The 25,966-nt window shown below is 33.3% G+C and overlaps 1 protein-coding gene and 1 long non-coding RNA gene across 2 annotated transcripts in view; both read right to left on the reverse strand.

Moving 5' to 3' along the window:
• Positions 1-25,966, reverse strand: part of LOC149490773 (uncharacterized) — an 819,148-nt gene that overhangs the window by 115,283 nt on the left and 677,899 nt on the right. The window lies entirely within an intron of this gene.
• sens-2 (zinc finger transcription factor senseless-2) overlaps positions 1-25,966 on the reverse strand; it is a 55,284-nt gene that overhangs the window by 16,417 nt on the left and 12,901 nt on the right. Inside the window, exons 2-4 of the mRNA XM_089709226.1 lie at positions 21,719-21,841; positions 11,682-12,327; positions 11,153-11,334 (exon numbers count right to left, since the gene is read on the reverse strand). Coding sequence (XP_089565352.1) covers positions 11,153-11,334; positions 11,682-12,327; positions 21,719-21,841 — 951 coding nt within the window. The remainder of the gene's footprint in view (positions 1-11,152; positions 11,335-11,681; positions 12,328-21,718; positions 21,842-25,966) is intronic.

Raw genomic sequence — 25,966 nt, forward strand, 5'->3', positions numbered from 1 at the left:
GTAAAGTATTTCGGTCGCTATCGTGTTAACAAGAAAAAGGATCCGCACATACAGACACACGGACGTCCAAGACAGAACTTTTTTAAACTGTTTTTTAACTAGTTTAAATAACAAAAATGACATCAAAAATATCATGAACGTTAAAAATAGTGTTTTTTCTTAATATGTGTGTGTATGTATTATCTTACAAGTGCAATGTATGATACATAAAGACATTTTAAGTTTGAAAAATCAGATGTTTTGCGCGAAGTGACAGTAGTACCCACCTCAACGCTTCGCTTATGAGGCGTGCAAAATGTTCATCATGAAAAATCCTCCATAAAAAGTACCTTTTATTTCAACGAAAAACATTCAAAGGTAAGAGCATCGGTAACCTACGGAAAACTAATAAGATTCCTGCCCGTTGACAGTTGACAAATTCGTTAATTCCACGACCCTCGGGGATGTTCCGTTGAAATCAGATGAGCGAATATTTTTGTAAGAAGTACCTACCTATTTGATTCAACAAATGAGTTATGCGGATTTGGACTCTATATCTTGGGGATGTGGGGTGAGTTTTGATTGATGGAGTAGTGCAAATTGTGAAGGTTAATGGCTGGTTAGGCTGAGGATACATTTAATGTTCTACGTAAGAATAAAATTAATACTTCTTAGTATGGAGAAATAACTAAATTACGTACTCATACAAATTTCATTTACTATGTTTTAAGTTGAATAAAATCATTACCTACATTAATAATTGTGGTAATTTTCATTATATAGAATAAAATATACAGGAAATCAAAAATCCACCACATCTGTAATAAGAATTGACGTTTTTACAAAGTCACCACTACAAAATATATAACAAGAATGACTAGTATCTTCCATCTTGACTTAAAATAATAACATAGTTAACTGAGGGACGTTTATTAAATAGTTGGAGACAATGGCTAGACCAAATATTGAAAGCAAGTAAGGGGTAGCAAACATCAATTGTCGCGAAGCAATAAGGGGGGTGACGGTGGCATTCCGGGCGATCCTCGATAAACGAGCTACGAACAACGGATCTGGTATTGAGGAATTAAGTGTAGTGTAGAGAGTGGTAATATACCGCATCCAAAACTGGAAGTCTATAAATCTTGTAAATACATTGATTCCACATAACTAATAGGATAAATATTAAATAAGTTATATCATAAATAAGTTCATCGTAGCTTCAGGCAAACATTACATAAATGTGTCTGAGTGTCCTTGCATTTACTCGTATGCGCTTTTACAAAACACAATCAGTATTAATTGCATTAATTCAAATATGTTCGTTATTGTAATAGTAAATAATTATAATGAGTATGACGTCAATCAAGAGTAAACATACACTATATTAATACAACTTCCTAACGAGCAAGCCAATTTTCCTTGAAATGAATTACAGTTAATAAAAAATTTCATTCATCTAATGACAATCGCTATGTACCTACACTGCACAGACTATAAAATAATACCTACATCGAATAAGATGAACATTCGCCTTAAAAAATATAGATAAAACAATTCAACGTTCTAGAACGCACAACATTCCAAATTCAAAATGTGCGCGCCATTAGAACGTCCATGTAAAATGCAACAACAGTCATCCGATATTTAGCACCGCAACTATAATGTTCGTCTGCTCGCAAAATCACAAAATTCCATCCGTATAATTCTCCCGAACATCGCAATAAGTGAAGTGACTGCGACATACCCGCTTCTACAGAAGTGACTCGTACATTCTCGAATTGTTTTGAACAATCCCGTTGGGACAATCTTACTGCATACTTGACCGCTTCCCGCCAAACGTCGGCCATTTTATGTTACGACTAACACTTGATTACGAGGTGCGAAAAGGTTGTGTTTAATACTTGATGCTGTTTTGTAGCTTTGCTATTTGTAGGTAGATAGATTTTGGACAATTATGTTGGGTTAGTTTGTGGTAGTGAAAGGTTTTCTTAATGATAATCTTAAAAACTTAGTATCTACTTTGAATAGACGATAGAAATTATTAAAAAATTAATGTAATGTGTTTTTTTAATTGATTTTTAAAGGTTTTAACGTCATTTTATTTATAGTGTTAACTTATTTCAAAGAATGCTAGAATAACATTGATGAAGTCGTATGCATTTCTCCCATTTTCCTATCAAAACTGCCCGCAAACTTGGTACACGCATATACCCGCATATACCCACTAAACCGTAACAACACTTCACAAACCGATTTTCCGACCAACACATTGAATAACATTATGAAGCAACACATTTATAAATACAACATAAATGAATGAACAAGTGCGGCACAAACAATTGCTGGGCGGGGCGCGGTCGAGTGCAGTCGAGGGCTCTCGCTAGTCAACTGTTAAGTGGATTAGACGCCACCAATTTGCAGTTATTAAGTGGCGGGCGCTGCGAATGTTAAGGATAACATTAGACGATTGGGTGCGATGGTCAGTTGTTTTTTTACTTAAGTCCTATCTGGGAAATTTTGGATTGTATATAGACCAGTTTTACTAGTATTTATGGACATGGTGTGACTTAACATCAGGGCCTTTTGCTTGCTCTGACATAAAAGCATATAGATGAAATGCCTTCTGCGTTCTAAGACATTTTTTTAGTCTTCACTGGCAATCGGACTTTAGACTTAGTTTATGTTACATGAATGTGCTAATCATTGTAGGTACTATGAGGGAAGTTATTTATTCATTTATTTTCAACGTTTAAATAGAGAAAATCATGATCACCATGTACCTATTTGTCCAATAAAAATTCGTGTTAGTCGTAAATTTCACCACCATATGAGCAATTTTTTTAATACCACAGATAGAGCTTAAATATATTTCGAGATAATACCTTCACAATGCCCTATTGATATTGAATTCAAACAATTTGACACCCTACACCGCTAATCCCGGTTATTACGCGTCAAATCTAATACTGTAAGTATGACAAAATAAATTGCCTTTCAACCGCTTAAAGGGTTGACTATTATAGAGATAATTGTACATCTACACTATCTTATATATTTTGTTATCGTTTATCTACACGCTATATTTTTTGACATAATTTTAAAATAAGTGCATAATTAAGCAATATACCATGAAGAATACGAATTGTTTTAATTAATAAAGTTTTGTTACAGAATTACTTTTTTATTATCGAATAAAATAAAAATAAACTTACATATTATATAAAATTTATTGTACATACGGTCATCCACTTTATTTACCAAGCTTCTATATTTTTTAAAGAAGCAAGGATTTCTCTAAATAATGCGCAAAACATTTCTGACAAAGTATAGCAGAAAATTTCAACGAAAATTGCTGACTATTCACCTTCAGATTACAGCGTTAGGTATGGAGGTCAATGCCCCCGCCCACTGCAAATCTGCCTCGCTAAGGCACGTGTGGCCTACGTGCCGAGAACGGAGAAAATCTTAAAGGAATAGCAGAAGATAACAATATAAAAATAAATGTCGTCTCGCTATAATGAAGCTTTACTTTGTTTAGCTACTGTAAAAACAAGATTTCATAAACATTTGGCAATATTTTCCTTACACTCAAACACTTTATGCACATCTGACCTGTCAATTGAATTTGCTACTGAATTTTAGAACTTATTACGTCACATTATAGTACTGCAGTGTTGGCTGTATGGTTTGAAGCCAGTGCCTCTGTGAAAGCACTTGACAGCTGCCGCCATTGTCATCGACGAATCATAACACTTGAAAAGCGCGCGGCGCGCACTGGCCAATCAAAACACGAACAATTTGATTATCGAATGTGAGGTTTATTTTTAAAACCAGCATGGAGTTTATTTAAAAAAGTTATGTTGTTTGATAAAGGATAATTCTTAATTGACAGATGTGTGACACAATAAATTTCATTATGTTTTTGACACTGTAAAATTTAAAATAATAGAATTTTTTTTTTCTACGTAGGTAAATATATTTTAGACTTAGATTTTAGATAACAAGCGAAGCTAACTTACTACGAAATACATTATTGAACAGTATTTACTGATTTAACAGAGAACGCAATTATTTTCACCAGATGGCGTAATAATAGTGCATTTCAATAAAACGTCGGTATCGGATTAAAATTAAATTTATTGTTTAAATAATCACAGAGTGCCGGTGTATGACACGCGCTATGCACGTGACCCAGAATGCATTGCTACCAGTTTTAAATGAACCCCAATTTAGATCTTAATATAAAAAAATTAAAGGTCACCCTTCATAGTTTCATAGCAATTGGACTTTGAACCTTAGTGATTGAGAATAAAGGTTATAAATGCATAAACCCGATGATGACGTGGCCCTCAAATTGTTACTTTTTAAAACAGATGAGTAATGAGTTTTTAAATAATGCGTCTTTTGTTTTAATTCCAATTTCAAAAAAATCTAAAAATATTCAGACAGTTAATTTTTGTTTCGAATTTAACTCAGTGCTAAAGCTAACTAGGACTGAAACACCGCCAATTTCATTTGCTTCATCAAGTTTTTATTTTTAACAGCAACATTAGTATTATAGGTCATAATAATTGATACTCATTATGATTCATTATACGTGTTTATACAATGCAGTAGGAGTTTTTAAATAGAATCGGAAGTTTGATAATAACTTTGTTTTATGAATGACTGTTCAATTAATTCAACTTTGTTTAAAAAGGATGCGTTTGTTTGTAATACGATTTAAAAGTATGGGAGCTTTTTTGAAATTAGAGTCATTGATTGTTTTAGTTGTTGTTTTTAATATTTTCGTGACATCATTTGGTAATCGATAGAAGAATGAGGGTAGGCACTAGGCAGTGATTACGTTATTCTTTTATAATGAATATATGAAGCTGCAAAAAATAAAGGTAAGGGTATCATTATCTAGTTATAAATTAATTTTAACGAATTTGTCACATTACTGACACTATATTTGAGAAACAAAACTTTCTTCTTGACCTCTATCAAGCCTATGACTTAATGTAAATTACTGACATAACAGTTTATTACCCAAATGTTCTAACACACTTTCTCCATGTACCAACGGACAGGGTCATTTGAATGGGATATATTAATACGGGCAAATCAGTCGGAATCAGGCGTACCTCAGGGAGCTGCACTGGGCCCTCTGGGCTCGTTTTAGACGCAGCGGGGGGTCTCAGTAGCTAATCGTGATAATGTGTTTATTGAATTAGATGCCGCGTGCGATGCCACGCGGTTCGGGTTTCATAGCTCGTTATGGAGGAGTGGTTGTGGTAAAAAATCAGATATTGACCTGATCACTTGATGGAATTGTCATGTTTTAATTGATGAGTTTGGTTGAGTTTGTTTTGTGTAAGTTTGTAGAAGCGCGAACGTGAAGAAAAACGTCCGAGTGTGGTAGTGCAAGTTTTGATAAAATCGCAAATGACGATTTTTTTAAAGTACCTACTATGCCAAAGTTTTAACTGTCACTTAAAATCAGTTGCGCAGAAAAAAATCGAGTCAAAATCTGTGTCTTTTTTTTTTCAAAAAAATATTCCTGTATAATGAAACTGGCTGAAAATGAATCAAGTTTATTCTTCATCTTATTCTTCACTATTAGGTACTAAATACAGAAACGAGTACCTATAATTCTATAGAACAGAAACACTACTAATAAGGTAACCCACAATATGCACCAGGTGAAAACTATCTAATCAATACTAAGAAAATACCAACAACAAAGAAATCATCAGTACCAAGTGGAAACGATGCAGGTGTCATATTACCAGCACGAAACGCGGGGCCAAAGAGGGCTGAGGACATTAATTTAATTATCCCTCTCTCTCGGGACCACCTAATGCTGTATGGGAAAGTGCGATGTACAAATTCAAGTGACAGTTTTTCGCGTGTGAAAAAATCACGAAGAGATTTCTCTTATCATCCCTCGAGTCGCGCGTATCGAGTTACGTGCGACGAAAATTCTGGAAATAAATCTGACAGCTCCTCAGCGTTTTGTTTTTGTTTCGGAATTTTATTGTTGAATACGTCATCGTGTGCCTTAATCCAATATCCTAAATTATCATTGTGTAAGGTAAAACTAGCAATATTCATGAAGAAAATAAAAATAAATTATAGGACATCATTAACGAGAAACAATAACAAGATATTGCATATAATATTATTATCCGAATTTAATAACATTATCTAAACTTTAGACAATGATAAGTACTTCGTATCGACCACTAACATTAAGGAAAATTACAGCTTCCGGACATAAGCTTAATTAGGCTACAACTGCAAAATATTATACACATTTGTATTAAAATACTAAACACATTACTATAAGTATTCAGCATAAGCGAAACAACTATCAAATCACATTATCTATTAGTAGATTACAAACAGAACATAGCGTTGAGAGAATTAAAAGAAAACGCCACTAAAATCGAAGTACCCTACGTCCTCAGTCTTTAATTAAACTCGAGGCACGTAGCACTCCTTGATTCACTCCCGCCCCCCCTTGACCTCCCCCTCTTCCTTATGGCGCGCTTAGATTTCCACCCCGAAGGTTGTGTGGACAGAATACTTTAAGACTAGAATCTTGTATGGCGAATTGGTTTTGAGAGATTGGACCGTTAGTTTTAGAATTGTTTGTGTCGTATTCTCTTCTATCTTTACGACCAGTATCGATTTTGTTATGATTTCTTTCTTATTCAAGTCTGTTTTTATTTATAGGAAAGAAATTTAGCTATCAATCAATAGTGAAATTTTAAACATTCAAGTATTGCGATTGATAACTTTATAAGTATGTATTTCCGATTTTTAATAAGTTGCGCATCGATTTTTCCAAATCTCATTGGCATATTATTCCAATCAGCAGGAAAGTCTCGTTATTTTTGCTCAGGGATCCCCAACAATCGAACTACCAATTAAAAGAAAATTTAAAGCAATGATGCCGTTTTATTTCCAAGGAAAGGTTTTAAAAAGTAATCAGTGGGCCTGTGAGATAAAAGTTGATCGTTTGGCTCGAGAATCGCAATTATGAAGTGTTTTATATTCTTAATTTTGTTCCTTACAATCTTTTTTGAATGGAAATTCGCTGGCCTTTTGGTTTTATAAAAGTTTGTGTTAAACGACTTTTTTACTTTTATAAAATTGAATTTTTGGAATGAAGAAAGGATGACTTGGTTCGTCCGACGATCATTTTTAAAATTGATTTGATTACTATCCTTACAAATGGCTGGCCACTGTAATTATGTACCTTTATCAAATCCATTAATTTTACAAGTAAAATTTGGTAAAAACACGCAATTCTACGTTTTATTTTACAGTTTACCTCGACCACAATCCCATTTAATACCCCAAATGTAACCAATAATCAGATTTCTAATTAAAAAGCCTAATCACATAACAGTGGAACCAATTTGCAAATGCTTCTGAATTTTCACCGCAAGCCGCGGTAAAGAGAAAAATAAAAGCAAGATACTTGAAATATTCCCGCTTCGTAATTATACAGAGAGCTAATGTGCCTCTTGTTTATCCCCTGACTAATTAAGAGAAGGAAGAGTTTTAAAAAATTGCTCTAACAGCATTCAGGCAATCAAACATTCATGATCCGACCGTCAGACGATTATTCAAGCACTTTAATTTCGAATTTTTATTCATCCCTGACTGGTGGCCATTTTTGCGAGGTCTTCTTAAACGTAGACTGCATTTCAAATGTAGACTTGGACGTTTATTTTTGCACGCACAAATTAAAATGTCATTGAGGTAAATGCACTATTAGCATATTTATATTTTTCAGGAGTGTAAAAGATAATGGACGACTATTGATATAAAATCATAAAACTTTTAAAATGCAGACTTGTTGAATTTAGAAAATAACTAATGTTAAGGATATTTTTGACCGAAATCTGTGAAAATTGAATAAGAGTTAGCAATAACGCGTGGTAGTTTTATTTTTATTGTAATCATAAAATTATTTTACTTCACTTCACTGTATTGCGTCAAATTATTAAAAAAAAAAAACAAATATCAAGGCAATGAAAATCATTCACGACACCAACACATCAAAACCACAAAACCTAAACATCATTGATAACAAACTTGAAACCCAATAAAATTACGACGGGTGACAGATCGCAGCTCGCGGTTTCAACTCGACATTGACTAATCTTCCACTTAATTTAGCACGTAATTATAAAATTTTCACGATAAATTGTTAGGGGCGCATTAATCAAGAAGTTGGGACACTGATTAAAACACCGTTCGCAACTATGCCAGGGTAATATTGTGAATTATTTACTGAGGGATCAGGTACCGTTTGGTGTATGTTTGTATATCACATTTGGATGGTTAAAGTCATTTTGAATTTACATATTATGTAATCTACACTAATATTATAAAGAGGAAAATTTTGTTTGTTTGTTTGTTTGATTGTAATGAATAGGCTCATAAACTACTGGACCGATTTTAAAAATTCTTTCACCATTCGAAAGCTACATTATCCACGAGTAACATAGGCTAGGTTTTATCCCGGAAATCCCACGGGAACGGGAACTATGCGGCTTTTCTTTAAAAACGCGGGCGAAGCCGCAGGCGGAAAGCTAGTATATAATATAGCGTTGTATTTTTCGTCTTTTACTCGTAATTTAAAACCTTATGTTTCTTTCACTATATCTTTAAAATCTTTTCAATTGTACCATTTTTGATGATTAGAAAATGATTGACTATTTTTAACATAAAAAATGTCAACTCTAAACATATTTCTTTCAGACACAGAAAAATCTAATTATTTATTTATTCATTCAGTCTATATCGAGACACATACGATCTCCACGTCAAGCAATTTAAAACATAAATGCACAAACCCTAAACCGTCTGTCCCTATCGTCTGCTATTGTGTTATCTGCCATCCCTTTCACACTCGTGGGAGGCTATAAAACTGTGAATCTATGCGTCTGAATCACGAACCACCCTAATCTTAAATGAACTGAACGGGAGTAGGTACTTTCAAAGATGGAGGTGTTATCTCCTTATATACTATACGAAATCTGTATAGAGTGGTTGAAAATCGATAGTTATTTAGTGACATTGTAGGCTTTATCAGTAGTTTATATAGCTATTATAAAAGGGACTATAGTGTATTCAGGTTTAATGTTTGTAGTATTTGCTTTTAGATCTATTGAATATAATCACGAAGACTAAAATGTTTGCGATAGAGTCTTTTTATTGGAGAACTAAACATGAGTAAACAAATTACTTTAACTGTAGGTTCCTTCTTCCTTGTAGTAAATTATTTTTGAATTAAATACACGTGCAACTTGCTCATATAGGTTAAACAGTTTTTATGTTTTCCAACTATCTTCAGAGCTATGTAACATCGGCCCCCAACAGTGGATGTCATTATTAAGGAAACAAGGGAACATAAGTTGAATTATTCATCCCAAGGCTTCACGGTAGGTAAATCGTATCAAACATCGGATGGCGAAGGGTTTCAGGCTTTTAGTATTGTAACGATTTGTCGTTTTGATTATCGTATTGTAGGTTTAATCTGTAGATATTTATAAGACAGATGTTATATACGTATGAATAGATGGTAACTCAATATTCTAAATGGAATACGTATACCTTATGGTAAAGTAAGTAATATAGGTATGAAACGTTAAAAATCTGGTACTCCTACTTAAAATAATTTATCGTAACATAATATATACATAGGCGTAATTGACAATGTTATCTAAATATAGATTATTAGAAAGCATATTGTAACGAAAAGAATGCATTTTAGACTTAAAAGAATTTAAACAAACACATTACAATGGTATCGGGCAAATAATTGTCAACTATTATATTAATTTACGCCTCACTGAAACTATCATAACCGTACTGTAATACGAAAACCGCTACTAAAACCTGAGGTTTAGCTATAATATACCAGAGTGCGAATCCTAGTGAAATGGGCCGACCACATTATATTATATTCATGTACAATCTCAACGAGGTAAGAAAGAGTCCGTAAAGCACTTTAACTTTTGGTTGTTGTGAAGTGACTCTGAATACATAATTATAAGATGTCGGACGTAAACAAAGTCATGATGGTATTATTATTTTTTGTTTTGTCTAAAACCTCTTGTATTAAACTACTGTCTTGTATTAAACCTATCTTCTTCTTATATATAAAAATGAATCGCAAAATGTGTTGGTAAGCGCATAACTCGAGAACGGCTGAACCGATTTCGATAATTCTTTTTTTATTATATTCCTTGAAGTACGAGGATGGTTTTTATGTAGAGAAAACGTAAACATGTACCACGGGCGAAGCCGGGGCGGACCGCTAGTTTCATATATGTTCATATGGCACGAAATATTCACCCACAACTTTATTTGCATCCTTTTAAATTTTCTTATCCCTAGGATATGTGTAGTTGCTATATTGTTGTCCTTTTATCAACTCACACTACTCAAAACAATCTAAATTGATCATTTCTTTAACTTCTACCTTTCCTTTCTGCAACTGCTTAGTAAAAACTGTACATCTCAGTAGGCAGTGATATCCTTACAAATTTGAACGTCGTCAAAGCAGTGTATCCTTAGTACATAACCGCAAAGCGTCTCACCCCGTCTACAATTATAAAACGCCCCTCGTCTTAGGTGTTAATGCACATTAATTATTGTGAGGGGGAGCTTAAGATGTTTTGACAGAGTCTCCGAGAATTATATTGTAAATGGACCTCTTAAAGGAGTTTGTTCTGAATTATTGTGGTGCTATTTGCGTAATATGTTGAGTAATTGTTGTTTTATGTTCTGGCCTTTGTGGAGTGTTTAGTGTGTTAGGTAGGATTATGATTTATTAATTGCAAGATTTCGTTTAAATTATATAATGTTTTCATTTTACAATTTTCGATTTATTATTTTTTATTGTTAATTAATTATTATGGTAACTGTTTGTAAAACGTAGGTACTATTGGTTTTTCATTATTTAACGTAGGTATAATATTAAAAGTAAATAGGTACTTCAAATTATGTGTTAAGTGTGATTTGACTTGTTAATTTTAATAGCTGAAATTCTAAAGGATACCCTATTTTTCTCCTGCCACTATCAATTTAACAAAATCGATTTTCGCAAAGTGAGTGGTCACCATTGGTCACACTTCAAGTGTACATTGTCTTATCCAAAAAAACTTACCAGTATGTATATAAGTATGCTTCTTCATATCAGATTTCTGGTGGAACCTCTTGCCGCAGTATTGACAGGGGTAGGGCCTGGTGTCAGAGTGTATGAGGAGGTGGGTAGATAGGGTGCTCGACCGCTTGAACGTCTTCCCGCACTGCTTGCATTCGAACACTTTCTCCACGCTGTGCACAGCCCTGGCAAAGGCCAATTATGTTAGCTTGTTAAGTGTTAGTTTTTATATTGCGAAAATATTTCGAAAATAATTTAAAAGCTTAGAAACCAAAGAACAAATTGAGATGGTGATAGAGGAATAATAACAAAACACATTTAACATGTGCGTACAACAAACTATACACGTTTTTGCTATAAAAAGTTGAGCATTTATTTGCTGAAAGTTTTGCAGTTTATAAAAAAAATGATCGAACCTTTCAACAGCAAATGATAATGCGTGTAATTATTATCTATTGATAAATTGAAGAATAAAGTTTTAAATGGGTAGATTTAACTATTTGTATAACCACTATAAATAATATTTACTAACCTATGTTGACTAAGGCTAATTTCATGTCCAAAAGTCTTGCTACAGAGTTCGCAAGCGAATGGCCGCTTCCCATTATGGGATCTCCTCGCATGCACCTCCAGCCCATGTGGAGTACTGAACATCTTCTCACACTTAACACAAGAATACACATCACCAATAGGCAGTGGTCGAGACAGCGGACTGGGATTCCCCAAAACAGCTGCTCGAAGCCGTAACAATTCCGGCCCAGCCGCTTGCACAGCGTGCAAGTAAAGATTGCTATAACCCCCCCATCCTGGCAGACCCAGACTGCCTGCATCTCGCAAAAACTCCGCGAAAGGCAATGGTGGGTATAAGAACGGTCTGTGTGGTTGTGTTCTTGGCGCGTCTGGCCTTAGAAGTGCGCTAACAGAAAATGCTTCAGACCGTTTGAGCGGTGGGGAGGAGTCTGGCGGTCGTCGCGGTGATGATGGGGGAGAATCAACTTCTAGTTCTGGTGACGTTGATCGGACAGATCGAGGGGATTGTGGGGACGGTGCCCAGCAAGGGCTCCCGCATTGGGAAGTGGGGGAGATGTCTTCTGTTCTGGTTTCGTTGTTGTGTGACTCGCTGTCTTCTTCGTCTGTTCTTTCACCGACCAGACGGTTGATACCGAATTTGATTTCATCTGTGAAAGAAGATTTTATTGTAAATATTACATATCCTCTATAATATACTTTGGTAGAAATAGAGGATATACCTACTTTGTTTAATATACTAAATGATAATGGGTAATCTATAAGAATCATTATAAATAATTATTTAACGTAATTACATTTTTAAAAGGTATCAATTCATAATGCTTAAAATCTCTTGCAAGATTAATTTTTAAGTTAATGAATTACTTTTTTGTTCCAATAAATTTATTTATTATTTAATTAATGCTACGTTAACATAAAATAAACATCATAATACATTTTTTTTAAACCAGTGAAATACATCCACCAAAATATATCAAATACTATCTATGAAACGACCAATAAAACATTGACAAAAATGAAAACGAGCTCGCCAATTTAGAACACGCAAAAGGCTATCGCAATAGAATTGTTTGTTTAAAGATCACAAAGGGTACCCTTGGGCCAGTGAAAATGCACAGGTGCCACACTTGTCGTCAATGAAATGGGCCGTATCATGTCATAGCAGCAAATTGACTTTCATCTGTTACCCTCGTCCAACCCTAGTAATTAACACGTCGGGTCGGAGAGACCCCAATCTTTTTTTACCATTTCACTAATCCGCGGGCGCGCGTTACATTTTTCGCTTTGTTTAGTTTTGCGTTTGCAACGTTATTTATGCTTCTTATTATTATGTCTGTGACGTGTTTACGATAACTATTGCTGTGTTTATAATTCAATTAGATACGTGTTTCAAATTATTTAGCTATACGAATATTAAAAATCGTTGTCTGCTTTCTTTGATTTATACTTTTTTGCAATATTTGCAAAACTGATTTGAGTGCCAATAATAATTATTTTTACATAAAATAGTTTTAAAAACGACCATGTAACATTTATAATTTATACGTACATTACAAATTATATCCAGTACAAACAGTTACTACATGAGAAGCCCGATTAGCTTTAAATTTATAAATAATCCATAGATCATCAAGAAACCATCAGCACAAACTCACGCTGTCCAAAACAAACATCCATCTAGAGATGAGACAAGTTACACTAATGAAGAGCAACCCCTATATCTGAAACGCAGCAGCTGTCGGCATTCGGAGTGGAACCAATCGGCTTCGATCGGCGACGTTCGCAAGCCCTCGGTCATTTCACGCCTGGGCCTTTCCGAACAATACGCGGCGTTTAGGGTTGCCTCTGTACACTTGTTTGTTTGTCCCCCACGACACGGTTTTATTGCCCCATAGTATTTATTACATATTAATGGTTATTTGGATTCATTGTTCCGCCTCGACAGTATGCTCGAATTCATGGCTTTGCGAAATATAGATTGCAACCCCATTCAGGGTAATGGGGTGAAATTTAAACACTGGCATTATTGTGTCCTATTGTGCTCTTTGTAATAAGATAATTTGGGTTATTTGAAGTTTTGATTATGGATTGAAATGTAAGCATTATTAAATTGTTATCGAATGTTGCTGTATTTGCTCAGAATAATCAAACGCAAAGAAACGTTAAATTTTTGTACAAATTAATGTTAATTGTGTTTTTTCCTATACAATTTATATGTATATCTTCACTTTTATTTGTTAAAACCAGTGATAGTTAGCTAAAGATATTTCATCAACATCAGCATGACACATTAGTATCTATTATTGATATAAAATTGTGCAAATCCGTTGTCAGATAAAATATTCTATTTATAGACCAGACATTTCTTCCTAATTGTAAACTGAACAAAAAACTGGTAAATTTGCACCTCGTTCAAATTATATTACGAAGCTTTTTTCTATTCAAATGCATTAGCGTCATTAACAGTCGTTATTTGCGGTCTTAATGCAATTTTAATTGTAAGGTGTGTCTGTTGCATTCAGATTGCTATTTTATCAGCTTTTAATGAATTAAAGATAACGAGATATGGATTAGATTTTTTTTTCGCATAGAAAAGTATATGAGACGTATTTATATGTAAAAGTGTAGAAATCTATAGTCACAATCTTAATATTGCTGATATTATATTTTGTTTTAGTTACAATAATAAAACTAAAAGATTGTTAACGTTTTTATCGTAAAGCCAATTTTGCACGCCTCATAAGCGAAGCGTTGAGGTGGGTACTACTGTCACTTCGCGCAAAACATCTGATTTTTCAAACTTAAAATATCTTTATGTATCATACATTGCACTCGTAAGATAATACATACACACACATATTAAGAAAATACACTATTTTTAACGTTCATGATATTTTTGATGTCATTTTTGTTATTTAAACTAGTTAAAAAACAGTTTAAAAAAGTTCTGTCTTGGACGTCCGTGTGTCTGTATGTGCGGATCCTTTTTCTTGTTAACACGATAGCGACCGAAATACTTTACTAATCGAGTCTTTTTTTTTTCTCTTACGCTTGAGTATGCTCAGGAATAGAACCCTTTCATTTTTCAGGGTCTGATTCGATGTGGTTTAATTGTTATTAAATAAACAAAAATAATAATTAATAAATAATTATTAAAAAAAATTTATGAGGCGTGCACTTTTGGATTTTCCAAATTATTTTAAACCATTCTCTTTCATAATTGGATTTGCCTTTGAGTATTAGGTATCAGAGAGCACATTCTTTTGCAATCGATTCGATTAATACTTGTAGTTCACTTATATGAGCTTATAAGCGTCATAAAATAGATGCGAAGTCACGGTGCAATCGTTAATCAGGATTAGAGGTTGTAATAAAATGTTTAATAATGATCCCAATGATATGGGGAGCGTAACTAATTATAGTTTTAATAAACTGACGCTGGGGGTATGATTTACCCGCCCGCACTCAAAGTGTTAACTTTTTAGATTTGACGTTTTTCATAATAATAATTATAATAACATTTTTAATTTACTATCACTGATTTGACATTATTCATAATTTACTTATATTTATAATAAACTATAACTGGGGTTAAATTTACCCGACCGCAGTCGAAGTGTTAAGTTTTTAGATTTTATGTATTTCAATAAAATTGTAAAAATTTGGATTAAGAATTTATTACATAACTGATATGAGTTGTAAAAAGTTTCGATTGCTTTTTATTTATTTACGATCGTGGATTTAAAAACGAGTTGCAATAATTTTAATACGTTAAATAATTATGAAATAAATAATAATAAAATATTAATCTTTTGATTTTTTTCATTTTTGTTATCTGCACGTTGATAACATAGCTTAGTGCTTAAATTATTAAAAAGCCCGAGTTTTTTGTGATTTCTAAATATTTTTTATTGGATCTTTATACCTATAATAATCTTAACGTTATTGTAGATATTATAATACTTCTTTAATACTATTCACTTAAACTTACTTTCTTGTTTGAGTTTTGAACCTATTATGTGTTTTGTAGCAGGACTAATTTTGAATTTATAAGCGGTCTTTATTTTTTTGTCTAATGACTAGTCTATAATTAGGTATATCTTTCGTATCTTCAAAATATTTATACTGTAATCCATATCTGTTTTAAAATTAAAGGCGGTTATCTAAAGCGATTTATTCACTAGCATATTTTTATTTAGATGTTTTAAATATTTTACAGTGTGTTCACGGTCCGACAGAAATGTAAAAAAAGAAAAAAAAAAGTTCTTAAAACTTTTTTTAAAGTACCTAGGTAGTTATTTTGACGTGAAACGTTGTAAATGGCGTGATACACATTATTTTAAATAGTATAAATACCAAGCATTTTAATCAACTTTTAAATAATAAGTACTGGGGTGTATGTTAATACATAGGTCCAATTAGTGTTCCTTATCCTGTTACTAATTTTAAACTCGGGAAGTCCATTCTGCGTATAGCATTGAATATTTTGCTTGGTTGTTCCAGAAAAACTGGTAAAAATTTAAATAAAATAAAATAATATTGTGATATAAGTACCTGTAGCATTTTTTTTTCTTTTATTTAGAGGTATCATCATCATCATCATCAACCCATGTTTTTCTACTGCTGAACATAGGCCTCAGTCATGGCACGCCAATGAGCCCGGTTGAGAGGTATATATTTTCTAATTAGAATTATTTGATAATACGAATAGTTATTGCAGTGTAGTACACACACACACACAATAGATATGCTATACGGTTTGTCCATTACATACATGCATGTATTTTAACAGCACTCAACACTAATCTCTATTCCTAGCGAACTAGATACCACATTCCTTTGATTTATTCCAATACCCACGCGCACCCAAGTTGCTCTCTAGCTCTATAGCCATCATACATTCGAAACTCCACTTCTGCCCACCGTACATATAGTATAAATCACATGTTATCATTCGCATTCGATAGCCGTTATCAATCGTAATAACGTTTTAAAACTACTTATCGGCATGGATTAGTTAAATCTTTGATCGTAAATGTCCGAATTTGCATGTGTGCGTTAATCCTGTATGTGCGTGATGCAGGTGTGTGTGTTTATAGAATTTTATCGTGCTAAAAGGGTTTTTAATCTAGCCGTTTATGGGTTTTTGTAACAGATGTTATAATAATACCCAATGGAATAAAATAAATATTGTACTCATAATTATTAATAATTTTTCAGCTAGTATATAGCGTACCTATTGCATAAATTTACAGTAATATAATATAGTGCACTAATATGAAAATATACTTCAAATAAATACTTCAATTTGTCAGAATCTTAATCCAATTTAAATACGATGACATGGGAGGCAAGGTTTTCTAAAAAAATAAGAATTATCAAAATCCTTTCACCCAATCAAAAGTTCTGAAGTAACAAATCGAAAAATAAAATATAGTCGAATTTAGAACTCTCTCCTTTTTCTGAAGCCGGTTGAAATTGATAAAAAATAATGTTTAAAATAAGAAAACGTATTTGAACAATCGGTTGAAAAACGGCGATTTATCTAGATATCTGTTAACAGGCACTTAAAAATTATTCCATAGCCATAAAATTAAGTGATTTGGCTTTCAGGCGAAAATTGATAAAATTATTATTTTTTTTTTTACTAATCTAATTATCAAATTATTAGTAATATTAGTATACAGCGAATATCTATATATTTTCGTTATTTTAGAGACATGAGTCACCATTGAAGCCAACAGCCAAAGTGGCTCATTTCACTACTTTAGTTTATAAATTTCATCTAGACAAACAAATGTATGATAAGAATATTATACCTATAATAGGGTGATCTAGGTATGATTGCTGCCAATTCTAAGCTCTTTTTCAAAGTCCCGACAAATTAATTCTTTCTGCTGCTTTCATATTTATGAGAAATTATCTAATGGCAATAAAGTTACATTTGAAACTGATTTTTTATTCAATTCATTCCATTCCATCACATAACTATGTTTATTGTCTACCGAGAAAAATCGTTATGAAAATCGTAATATTTATTGTAATAAAATTAAGTCTGCATCTGTACTCAAAGTAAAAATTAAGAATTATAACTTTGTGAGTGCTCATGGCGGTGATGATCACCTCTCTAGGTGACCCACCTGCTCCGTTACCCGCTCTATTATAAAAAAAAATATGCTACTTCATTTTAAATAATCATAAGAAATAAACAAAAAATCATAAAAAAAATTATCAAAAATAAAGCAAGTTTAATCAAGTTGGATTTCTCGTAATCCGTTCGGCTGGATTAATCAGAGTTTTGAAGGTTGACGATTAGTTTCTATCGATTAAAGGTAATATATCGAACCTTATCGTATGGCTTAATGAATGATTTGTGACGTTTTATATTGTGATTGAATTCTTCCTTGCATTTGCGAAGTTATGAGGCGGGCGCATTTCTTAAGAAGTATATACCTATAATGTTTCTTGCAAGCTCTAAAGAGCGTAAACGCTGAAATTCATTTTAAACAATCTTTAATGAAAGAGTACAGAAGGGGGTTCCTTAAAATTAATAACTGAATGCTTTTGACGTTTGAATAAAGTTTTTTTTTGTGTCAGAGCAAGCAAAGGGGCAGGTGGGCCACCTGATATTAAGTGGTCACCACCGCCTTAACACTAGTAACATCGGTAGTGTTACTGGTAAAGCTTTTCCAAGTGCTTTACCGGCCTTTTAAGGACAAATAAGATCTTTTCTTGTAGGCCCCAATGTCGTAGTTGCCCGGGAACACTGCAGCAGGTGGTAAATCGTTTGAGTAAAGTAATATTATTGAAATATTTCAGTTAGTCCAAAATGCCTATTACAGTAATCCCGCTATGATCATCTTATCACGAAGTTGCAAGCACAGAATTATCCCTAACATATTCCGTAGTTTTCCTGTCCGATGCATTTATCTATCTATTGACAGTATCATAATATTTCGTCACATCCGCCTTAACTTTTCATTGTCAATCAGCTCTCGATAGATAAATCAGGCCTTAGGCGGCGAGATCAGAGAACACTAAGTAGCCACGCCTAAACTTTGGTATCGCTACGTCATCAGAGATAACAGGAATGAATCCTTAAATCGTTTGAGAGAGGTTTATGGTTGATAACGGTGCGAATTGATAACCTAAAACGGTTTTACATTTGCTTAAGATGTCAATTTTTCTTGTGGTGAGGAAAAATGTTCTGAAAATTAAGAATAGGTATAGTACTGCTGAAGAAACTACAAAGTTTAAATCTTCAGTCCAAATCAGTTGTAGGGACAAAACTAAGTAGGCTAATCTGTATTGGAATAATGGTTTTGTTTAATAAACCACATTTTATAATCACTATTTATTGAATCATTTAATTTTGTCATTATGTCAGGGAGACTTCTATGATAAAGTATTATCAGTCAAAGCTCGTTTATATCATACTAGCATTCCGCCTGCGGCTTCGCCCGCGTTTTCAAAAAAAAACCCGCATAGTTCCCGTTCCCGTGGGATTTCCGCTATAAAACCTAGCCTATGTCACTCAGAAATGATGTAGCTTTCCAACAGTGAAAGAATTTTTCAAATCTGCCAAGTAGTTTCGGAGCCTATTCAATTCATACAAACAAACAAACAAAAAATCAAACCTTTCCTCTTTATAATATTTGTATAGATTCGTGTTATTTCATTCATTCCATCGCAACACTATCTCAGCGGCGTCTTAAATGTCCCGATTTCCCTTAAATGTTTCCACGAATTATTTACTGAAACAATAGCAAGATTCATGTGTGTGACGTTCACCAACTTAAACAGTCACATGGGAAACTAACCCAGAATTAAATTAAACTTTAAGTTCAAGTGATAGAGCTTAAAATCGCAACGATCAGTTTTCCTGTTCCACACTAAGTGTGTTGTTTGTAAACATTGACGAAATGCTGGCGGCATCTTTGAGATTAAATTCTGCTTTAATAATTGTCAGTCAACGTACGCTTAGATTTGTGGTTATGACCCCACGTAATGAGGTTTTGTTAATGAGTTGGGATTTAACGGTTACGAACGTTTTAATCAAATATGCACATGACTGTTGTAAATGATAGTCTTATAGCGCTCTTTAATATGTTTGATTGTTGTATCTTTAGCAAACATTTTTGGAGACTTTACAGAGAGTTTCACCTTGACCTGAAATGGTTTTCATACTCGAGTGTGCTCACATGACTAAACTTACTTTTTTCCTTCAAAATTTTGTCCAAAATTTCAAGACTTGTTACCCTATACTTTCCAGGTGTCTTCTCTTCTACCGCCTTCATATTCCTAAAACGAGTATCCTTAAATTGGATCACAACCACAAACAGAATTCCAGGCCAAGTGGAACAAAACATGTTACACGAACGGTAAGCACAAAGCTCGATCAATCAAAGGGTGTCCGTAGCCGTCAATATTTGCACAGTGGTCACGACATTGCCCCTGTTTGTCCTATTATTCACATTTGTTTGAGTATGTCTGTATTGGCCCTCTTGTTTAAACTTCGCGTGACTTTGCGCTATGACTATTGAATTAAGTTCTCCTCGACGATTATTGTATTGGTCGCGTGAGGTCATACTGCGGTGGTCGATTTAATTTGAAATAAATAGATAAACATGCTCTTAGCGATTTGAAAGATAGTTTATTAAAATACGTGTTTGTTTATAAATTGAAGAATTTAGAAGCTTTGCTTTGTTGTGTTCATTTTTACTTAATTTTTCAATAATAAAAAAAAAGTTTCATCGACCGATAAAATTTTAACGCTGATAGTTACTTTCAAATGGATATAATATTTACTTTAATACCAAGAAAAGTTTAATCTCATAATACGACTAATAAAAAATAAATCAGATAAAGCAATAAGTAAATGAATTTGAACATTTAGATTTCCATCAGTTCCACCTCGAGAATTGTTAATACACATAAATATAAAATCAAAAGTTTATATTTTTAACAAACATTATCTGATTTAAACACCCGAAAAATATTTAACAAACGTCTAGCGGCAGACCTTTTTCTATTTCCCGGGAAGTCTGACAATCCATACACGACAAACAGGCATACAACGTTATCTTGTACACTTATGTTTGCTTACAAGGGTACACATGTCCAAATCGGATTTACAACGTTTGAGAATTGAGACGTGGTCAACGCACAGCCAGCAAAAAAAGTCGTTTCTATTTCTAAAGGACAAGAAAAAAGTATCAGTGACGATGTCCAAAATATTCACATGGTTGCAACAAATAATGATTATCGAAACGCCCTTGTAATATCGCATTTACGATCGCATTTATCCCGCCATAAACGAAACTTATTCTGCCGTCCGTACCTTATCAGCGATATCGAAATTTGTGTTCGATACATGAATTACAAGCTTCATAACACGTAACGTTTAAGCTGTCGATGGGTTGATAAAGCTTTGTCGCTGCCGACAGCAAATCAGAGTCATAAAACAAATGTAATTTCGCCGGGCGATAACAGTTTCGTCCGATAAGATAGTGTCAGAAATCTGAAGCCGTGGGATTTGGTTGATGTTATTGGAATTTGTGAAATATGAAATGTACCAAATCCTTATATCTGGAACCCTGTGAGGTGTTTGTGATCTTGCACCGATTGTTGAGGAAGGTGCATTTTATCAAGTACAAAGTGACTTGTCTTTATTTTATCGATCTTCATTTTTTTTGTATTTAAAGCGGCTATGATTACATAACAGCCAACGGATATAAAATTATGACTTAGCAATTTTTGCAGAAATTGTTACTTTACAGCAAATTATTTGATATTTGAATTGGCATTATTTCGCAAAAAAAAAAAAAACAATCAGCAAAATTAATATAAGTGCCCTATATCACACAGTACAAGCTTAAGGGGTATAAAGAGGACTTGTGCCTTCTAAAACATTTTTGATAAATGTGATTTGTGAACAATTTGAGCCACATATTTTTTATAACCAGTTCAGAAATTAATTGGCCTTTATCATAAAAAACAAAATTGTAAGAACTGAACCATTTCATTAAAACACGTTACCTCTGTTAGGATAAACATCATTGTTCACAGGTGGTGGGGTCAACCTCATCTCGGGTCGAGCGCTGGATGCGCCCCATAGCGATTGGCACAGACCATTCCGCAGGGCTTCACTAGCTGATAATCCTGTGGACAAATGTATGAATTAGTTACAGTTTTTTCGTTAAGACCAGATTAGAAAGACCTGTCTTTAAATGAAGTAACTAGTGAGCTAAGGATCTATCTATTTTTGACGCTTTCCTTACTCCTAAATATGTTAGTTCAGGCGTGTGTGTTCATTTTTTTCGTACAACGATTTAAGGAAATACATTATTGAAAGAATGATAAATCTGAGATTAAATTTTGCGCACATTAACGTATCAACAATAAAATTTATGACTGTAACTCTAATGCAGTCATTTAACGAATCTTCAAATCTAAGTTATCTTTAGATTCGAAGATTTTATCTTTTTAGTGCCTAGTCTTAAAATTCTGTTGACAATAATAATTGAAAAATGACACATTATAAACGGGGCGTCATATCAGCGATCTGTCATCGACAAATCTCTCAATTGCTTTATCAAGAGAGTGTCACCAGTTGATTTGCCTGATTGCCCCGATTGCCCCTACGGCCCTAATACTGTCGATTTCTTTACACATAAAGTATTATACGACAAATCACTTGCGCTCATTAAGATTGGTGTAAAGAGGTCAGATTGTTCGTGGCGTTTGGGAACTCTTTATAGGCATCTATCTTAACTGGTGTCAAAATTATTTTTAAGATCTGTTTCTATAGAAAGAAAAGTATTATTCATTTTATTTAAAGGTATATATGAAAAAATTGATTGATAATAAATATCAGGTTCGAGTAAATTATGCAATTAATTAGGAAATAAATTAGGATTATAAGTGCGTCAGGTCATCTATGACCTGTTTCTTCACTATGAAATAAATGTGTTCATAACTACCTGTACCTATAAATATAAATTTAAGTATAAGAAAAGTATTTATTTTTACATGAGGCAGATTATCTAAAATCTAAAAAAAAAACTGTAATCACGTTGTCAAATAAAAGGTATGTATATTTAATAGAAGATATTTCAGTAGGCATATCATGTAGGTATGTCATGTATCACTTGATATTCAATCAAATGAAATTTAGTTCGTGTTACATGTTTTCGATAAATTTTATCATACATTTAGGTAATCACTGCTACGGATATTCTGATAACGAACATAATTACATTTATCGCTTGTAATTGCATGTAATAATGTGTTTATTTGATACGATCATGTCAAATTGAATTTTTTTCCATGTTCTTTTGATTAATTAATTATTTATTGTTTTGTACACATTATTATAGTATGTTTTATCTGTATTTTTAATATCAGTTCTCTTAATGCTGTCTTCTGTTACTTATTTCTTTTTTGAATATTATCGGCTTTTGGCTTTGATGTATTTTTGAGATCTTATAATATGCAAAAAAGGTACTTATTTAACAACAAAGTAGCTTGAAATAGCAAATTCAACTTTATGTTTTGGATCGAAATACCATTATCGTACGATCCCTTCTTATCTGACTTATTATCACGGAAGAGTAAGTACTATTTTAGTATCATTCGTATTTCTTTGAATTCTAAAATACACTTATGTCTTATATCATGTAAAAATCCTTTCGTGGAAATCTCTGATTTACAAAAATGGATGAAACACAATACGCCGATACTCCCAAAACAAATTCTATAAAACAAGTACAGCCGTTCCAAGTAGTATCTAACAATATGACATGAGAATTCATATTTAAAGATGTTCAACTAGACATCAAATCGTTATAATCATATTTTATAATAGATTTCCGCCCGTCGCTTCGCCCGCGTTTTCAAAGAAAAATCCGCATAGCTATGTGTGATCCTATGTGTGATTCTGGGTCTTCAGCTACCTACATACCAAATTACATTGTAATCGGTTCGGTGAAAGAGTAACAAACATCCATCCTCACAAATTTTCGCATTTATTTAGTAGGATTTGAAGATTCACTAGTCTTCAAATATTTAAAACAGGAGCATCTGACGGACGTTCGAATATTTCGTAACAGGATAAGAGCCATAAGAGCGAGGACAATCCGTGCCACATCCTTAGGAAGACGACGATTGTTGGCGCCAGCCCGCCGCGTGCCCGTAAATACGCTTTCTTCAATTGGCTTAGCTTTGATTATTTTGTATTGGATGATTGGAGATTTTAATCATAATTTAGTTGGTTATTTCTGCGTCTGGAGAGTTGAGTCACTCTTGGACCCTTTTTGTACGTATTATCTGATTATAAAGACAGTTTTTTTAACAAGCGATTTAATGAAAATAGTTGCAAAGACAGGTCAAATATTATGTTGTCAAATATTTTTGAAGATCAATTGAAAGGCATATGAAATTTGATTCCCTAGATTTAGTATAAATGAAGATTTTCAACACTACGTTTGTTTATATCTTCATTTCACCCGATTTCAGCCAATGACCTATTATACTAGTAGACGCGGCATACGCCAACATCATTGCACTAAAAAACAGCGTAATTAATACATACCTACTTACTAACGCATTATCACCAATACAGTTGTTCTCTCTTTCACTCTCACGCACGAGATCATGTCTCACTCATGTACTTCGTAATAACAACTGCCGATTAAAATATAATAAGAACGTCCAGCCACGACGTTGAATGGTGCGTGACTAGGACTAACTCGGGCACTTAGCTGAGTTTTTTCTTGCCAAAATAGAGAGCGGGTAACGTATCTAGCTTTAGATTTCAGCATAATACCTACATTAAATCAAACCTTGTATCCTTGCACCTTATACCAATTCCTACAAAACAAAGGACCATACATCACAATCTCAGCTCATCATCATCATCCAATCAAAACTGTTAGCGTAGGAACTTTCTATTTATATCTTGTTAGTGGTCCAAAGGCGCTACGCAGCCAAGTGTCTTATATCACGGTTGTTTCGATTTCTAGGACATCATATTACGATAATATTTTGCTAGATTGAACTCAAAAACAGTGGATGAAATTTTTTATTTTCTACTAGGCTTTAAGCTGGTAGATTACTTAATGGTAAGTCATCACAACCGTGTATAAACGTTTGCAGATGCTTTATCTTTGTGTGTCTTTGATGTCTTTTTTAAGGGAAAGGACTAACTATCTAATTGTTAACAGGAGTTAGAATTTAAAAATAAATGTATAGCAATAATAAAAAAAGAACACTGGCCAGAAAAGGTGCTCTTTTCTTGAAAAAGAATGATGTAACGATAGCAATAAAATCTGTGAATGTGAGTTTGGCAAGAGTCAGAAAAAATGCCGTTTGATTTTTTTTTCTTCTGTGCTAGCAAATTTCATACACGAGTCAACCATAATGCCACATGAGCCAAGGTTACGAAAATCACATCTGACCTCCAAAGCGAATAGAACACAATGAGTCACATATGATTCATATAAAGAAAACTAAAGAGGCGCCAACTAGCGGCATCAATGACCGACCGTCGTCCGGGCGCAGTTGAGCCAATTGTGATATTGCTTCCTGTGAACGAGGTGGGGGGTGCGGCAGTTTTGAGGTACATACAAAAAAGTAATTATTCATTGTCGAATGGAAGAAACGATCGAATGCAAATATGTACATATGAAAATAATATAAAAATTTGTAAAGGCGGTTTTGTCAATATATTTATGAAAAGTGGTGGATGAGTATAAAACGGCATTTGCAAAATCTTTACTCTCCTTTTTCTATTTGAATAGGAAACTTTTGCTTCGCTGGGAGAGAATCTCAATATAAGGATAGAGAAGGATGAAAATAATAATAGAGTGGATATAATAGTGAAATCAACAACACTTAGAAAATATGTAAACAAAGTAATATTGATAAAATCTTCATGAATTAACATGAATGACAAAAGATATAATCCAAAACTGTGAAGAATTTTCCTTGGTCAGAATGCTAATGAAAATGAAAATAAATCGTATTTTTATCTGAAATAATATCTAGTATTAATAATTAATGAGGAACACAGATTATGAAAGCATTATGCCATTCATCAAAGGAATATTAATTTGTCAAATTGTGAAAACCAGCGGATATGATTTGCGATAATTTTAGAATTAAATAGTACTTTACCACGTGGCTTCTCTCGCGTAGAACTCGAATTTAACTTTTTCTGAATTAAAAAGTAACAAATAAACAAATATAATTTTGCGATATTACTATTTTACATAGTATCCTGTTCCT

The sequence above is a fragment of the Colias philodice genome, chromosome 2 (assembly GCF_061535455.1).
Source record: "Colias philodice isolate Cphi_HAF_F1 chromosome 2, ilColPhil1 Martin Lab GWU primary, whole genome shotgun sequence".
Taxonomy (NCBI): domain Eukaryota; kingdom Metazoa; phylum Arthropoda; class Insecta; order Lepidoptera; family Pieridae; genus Colias; species Colias philodice.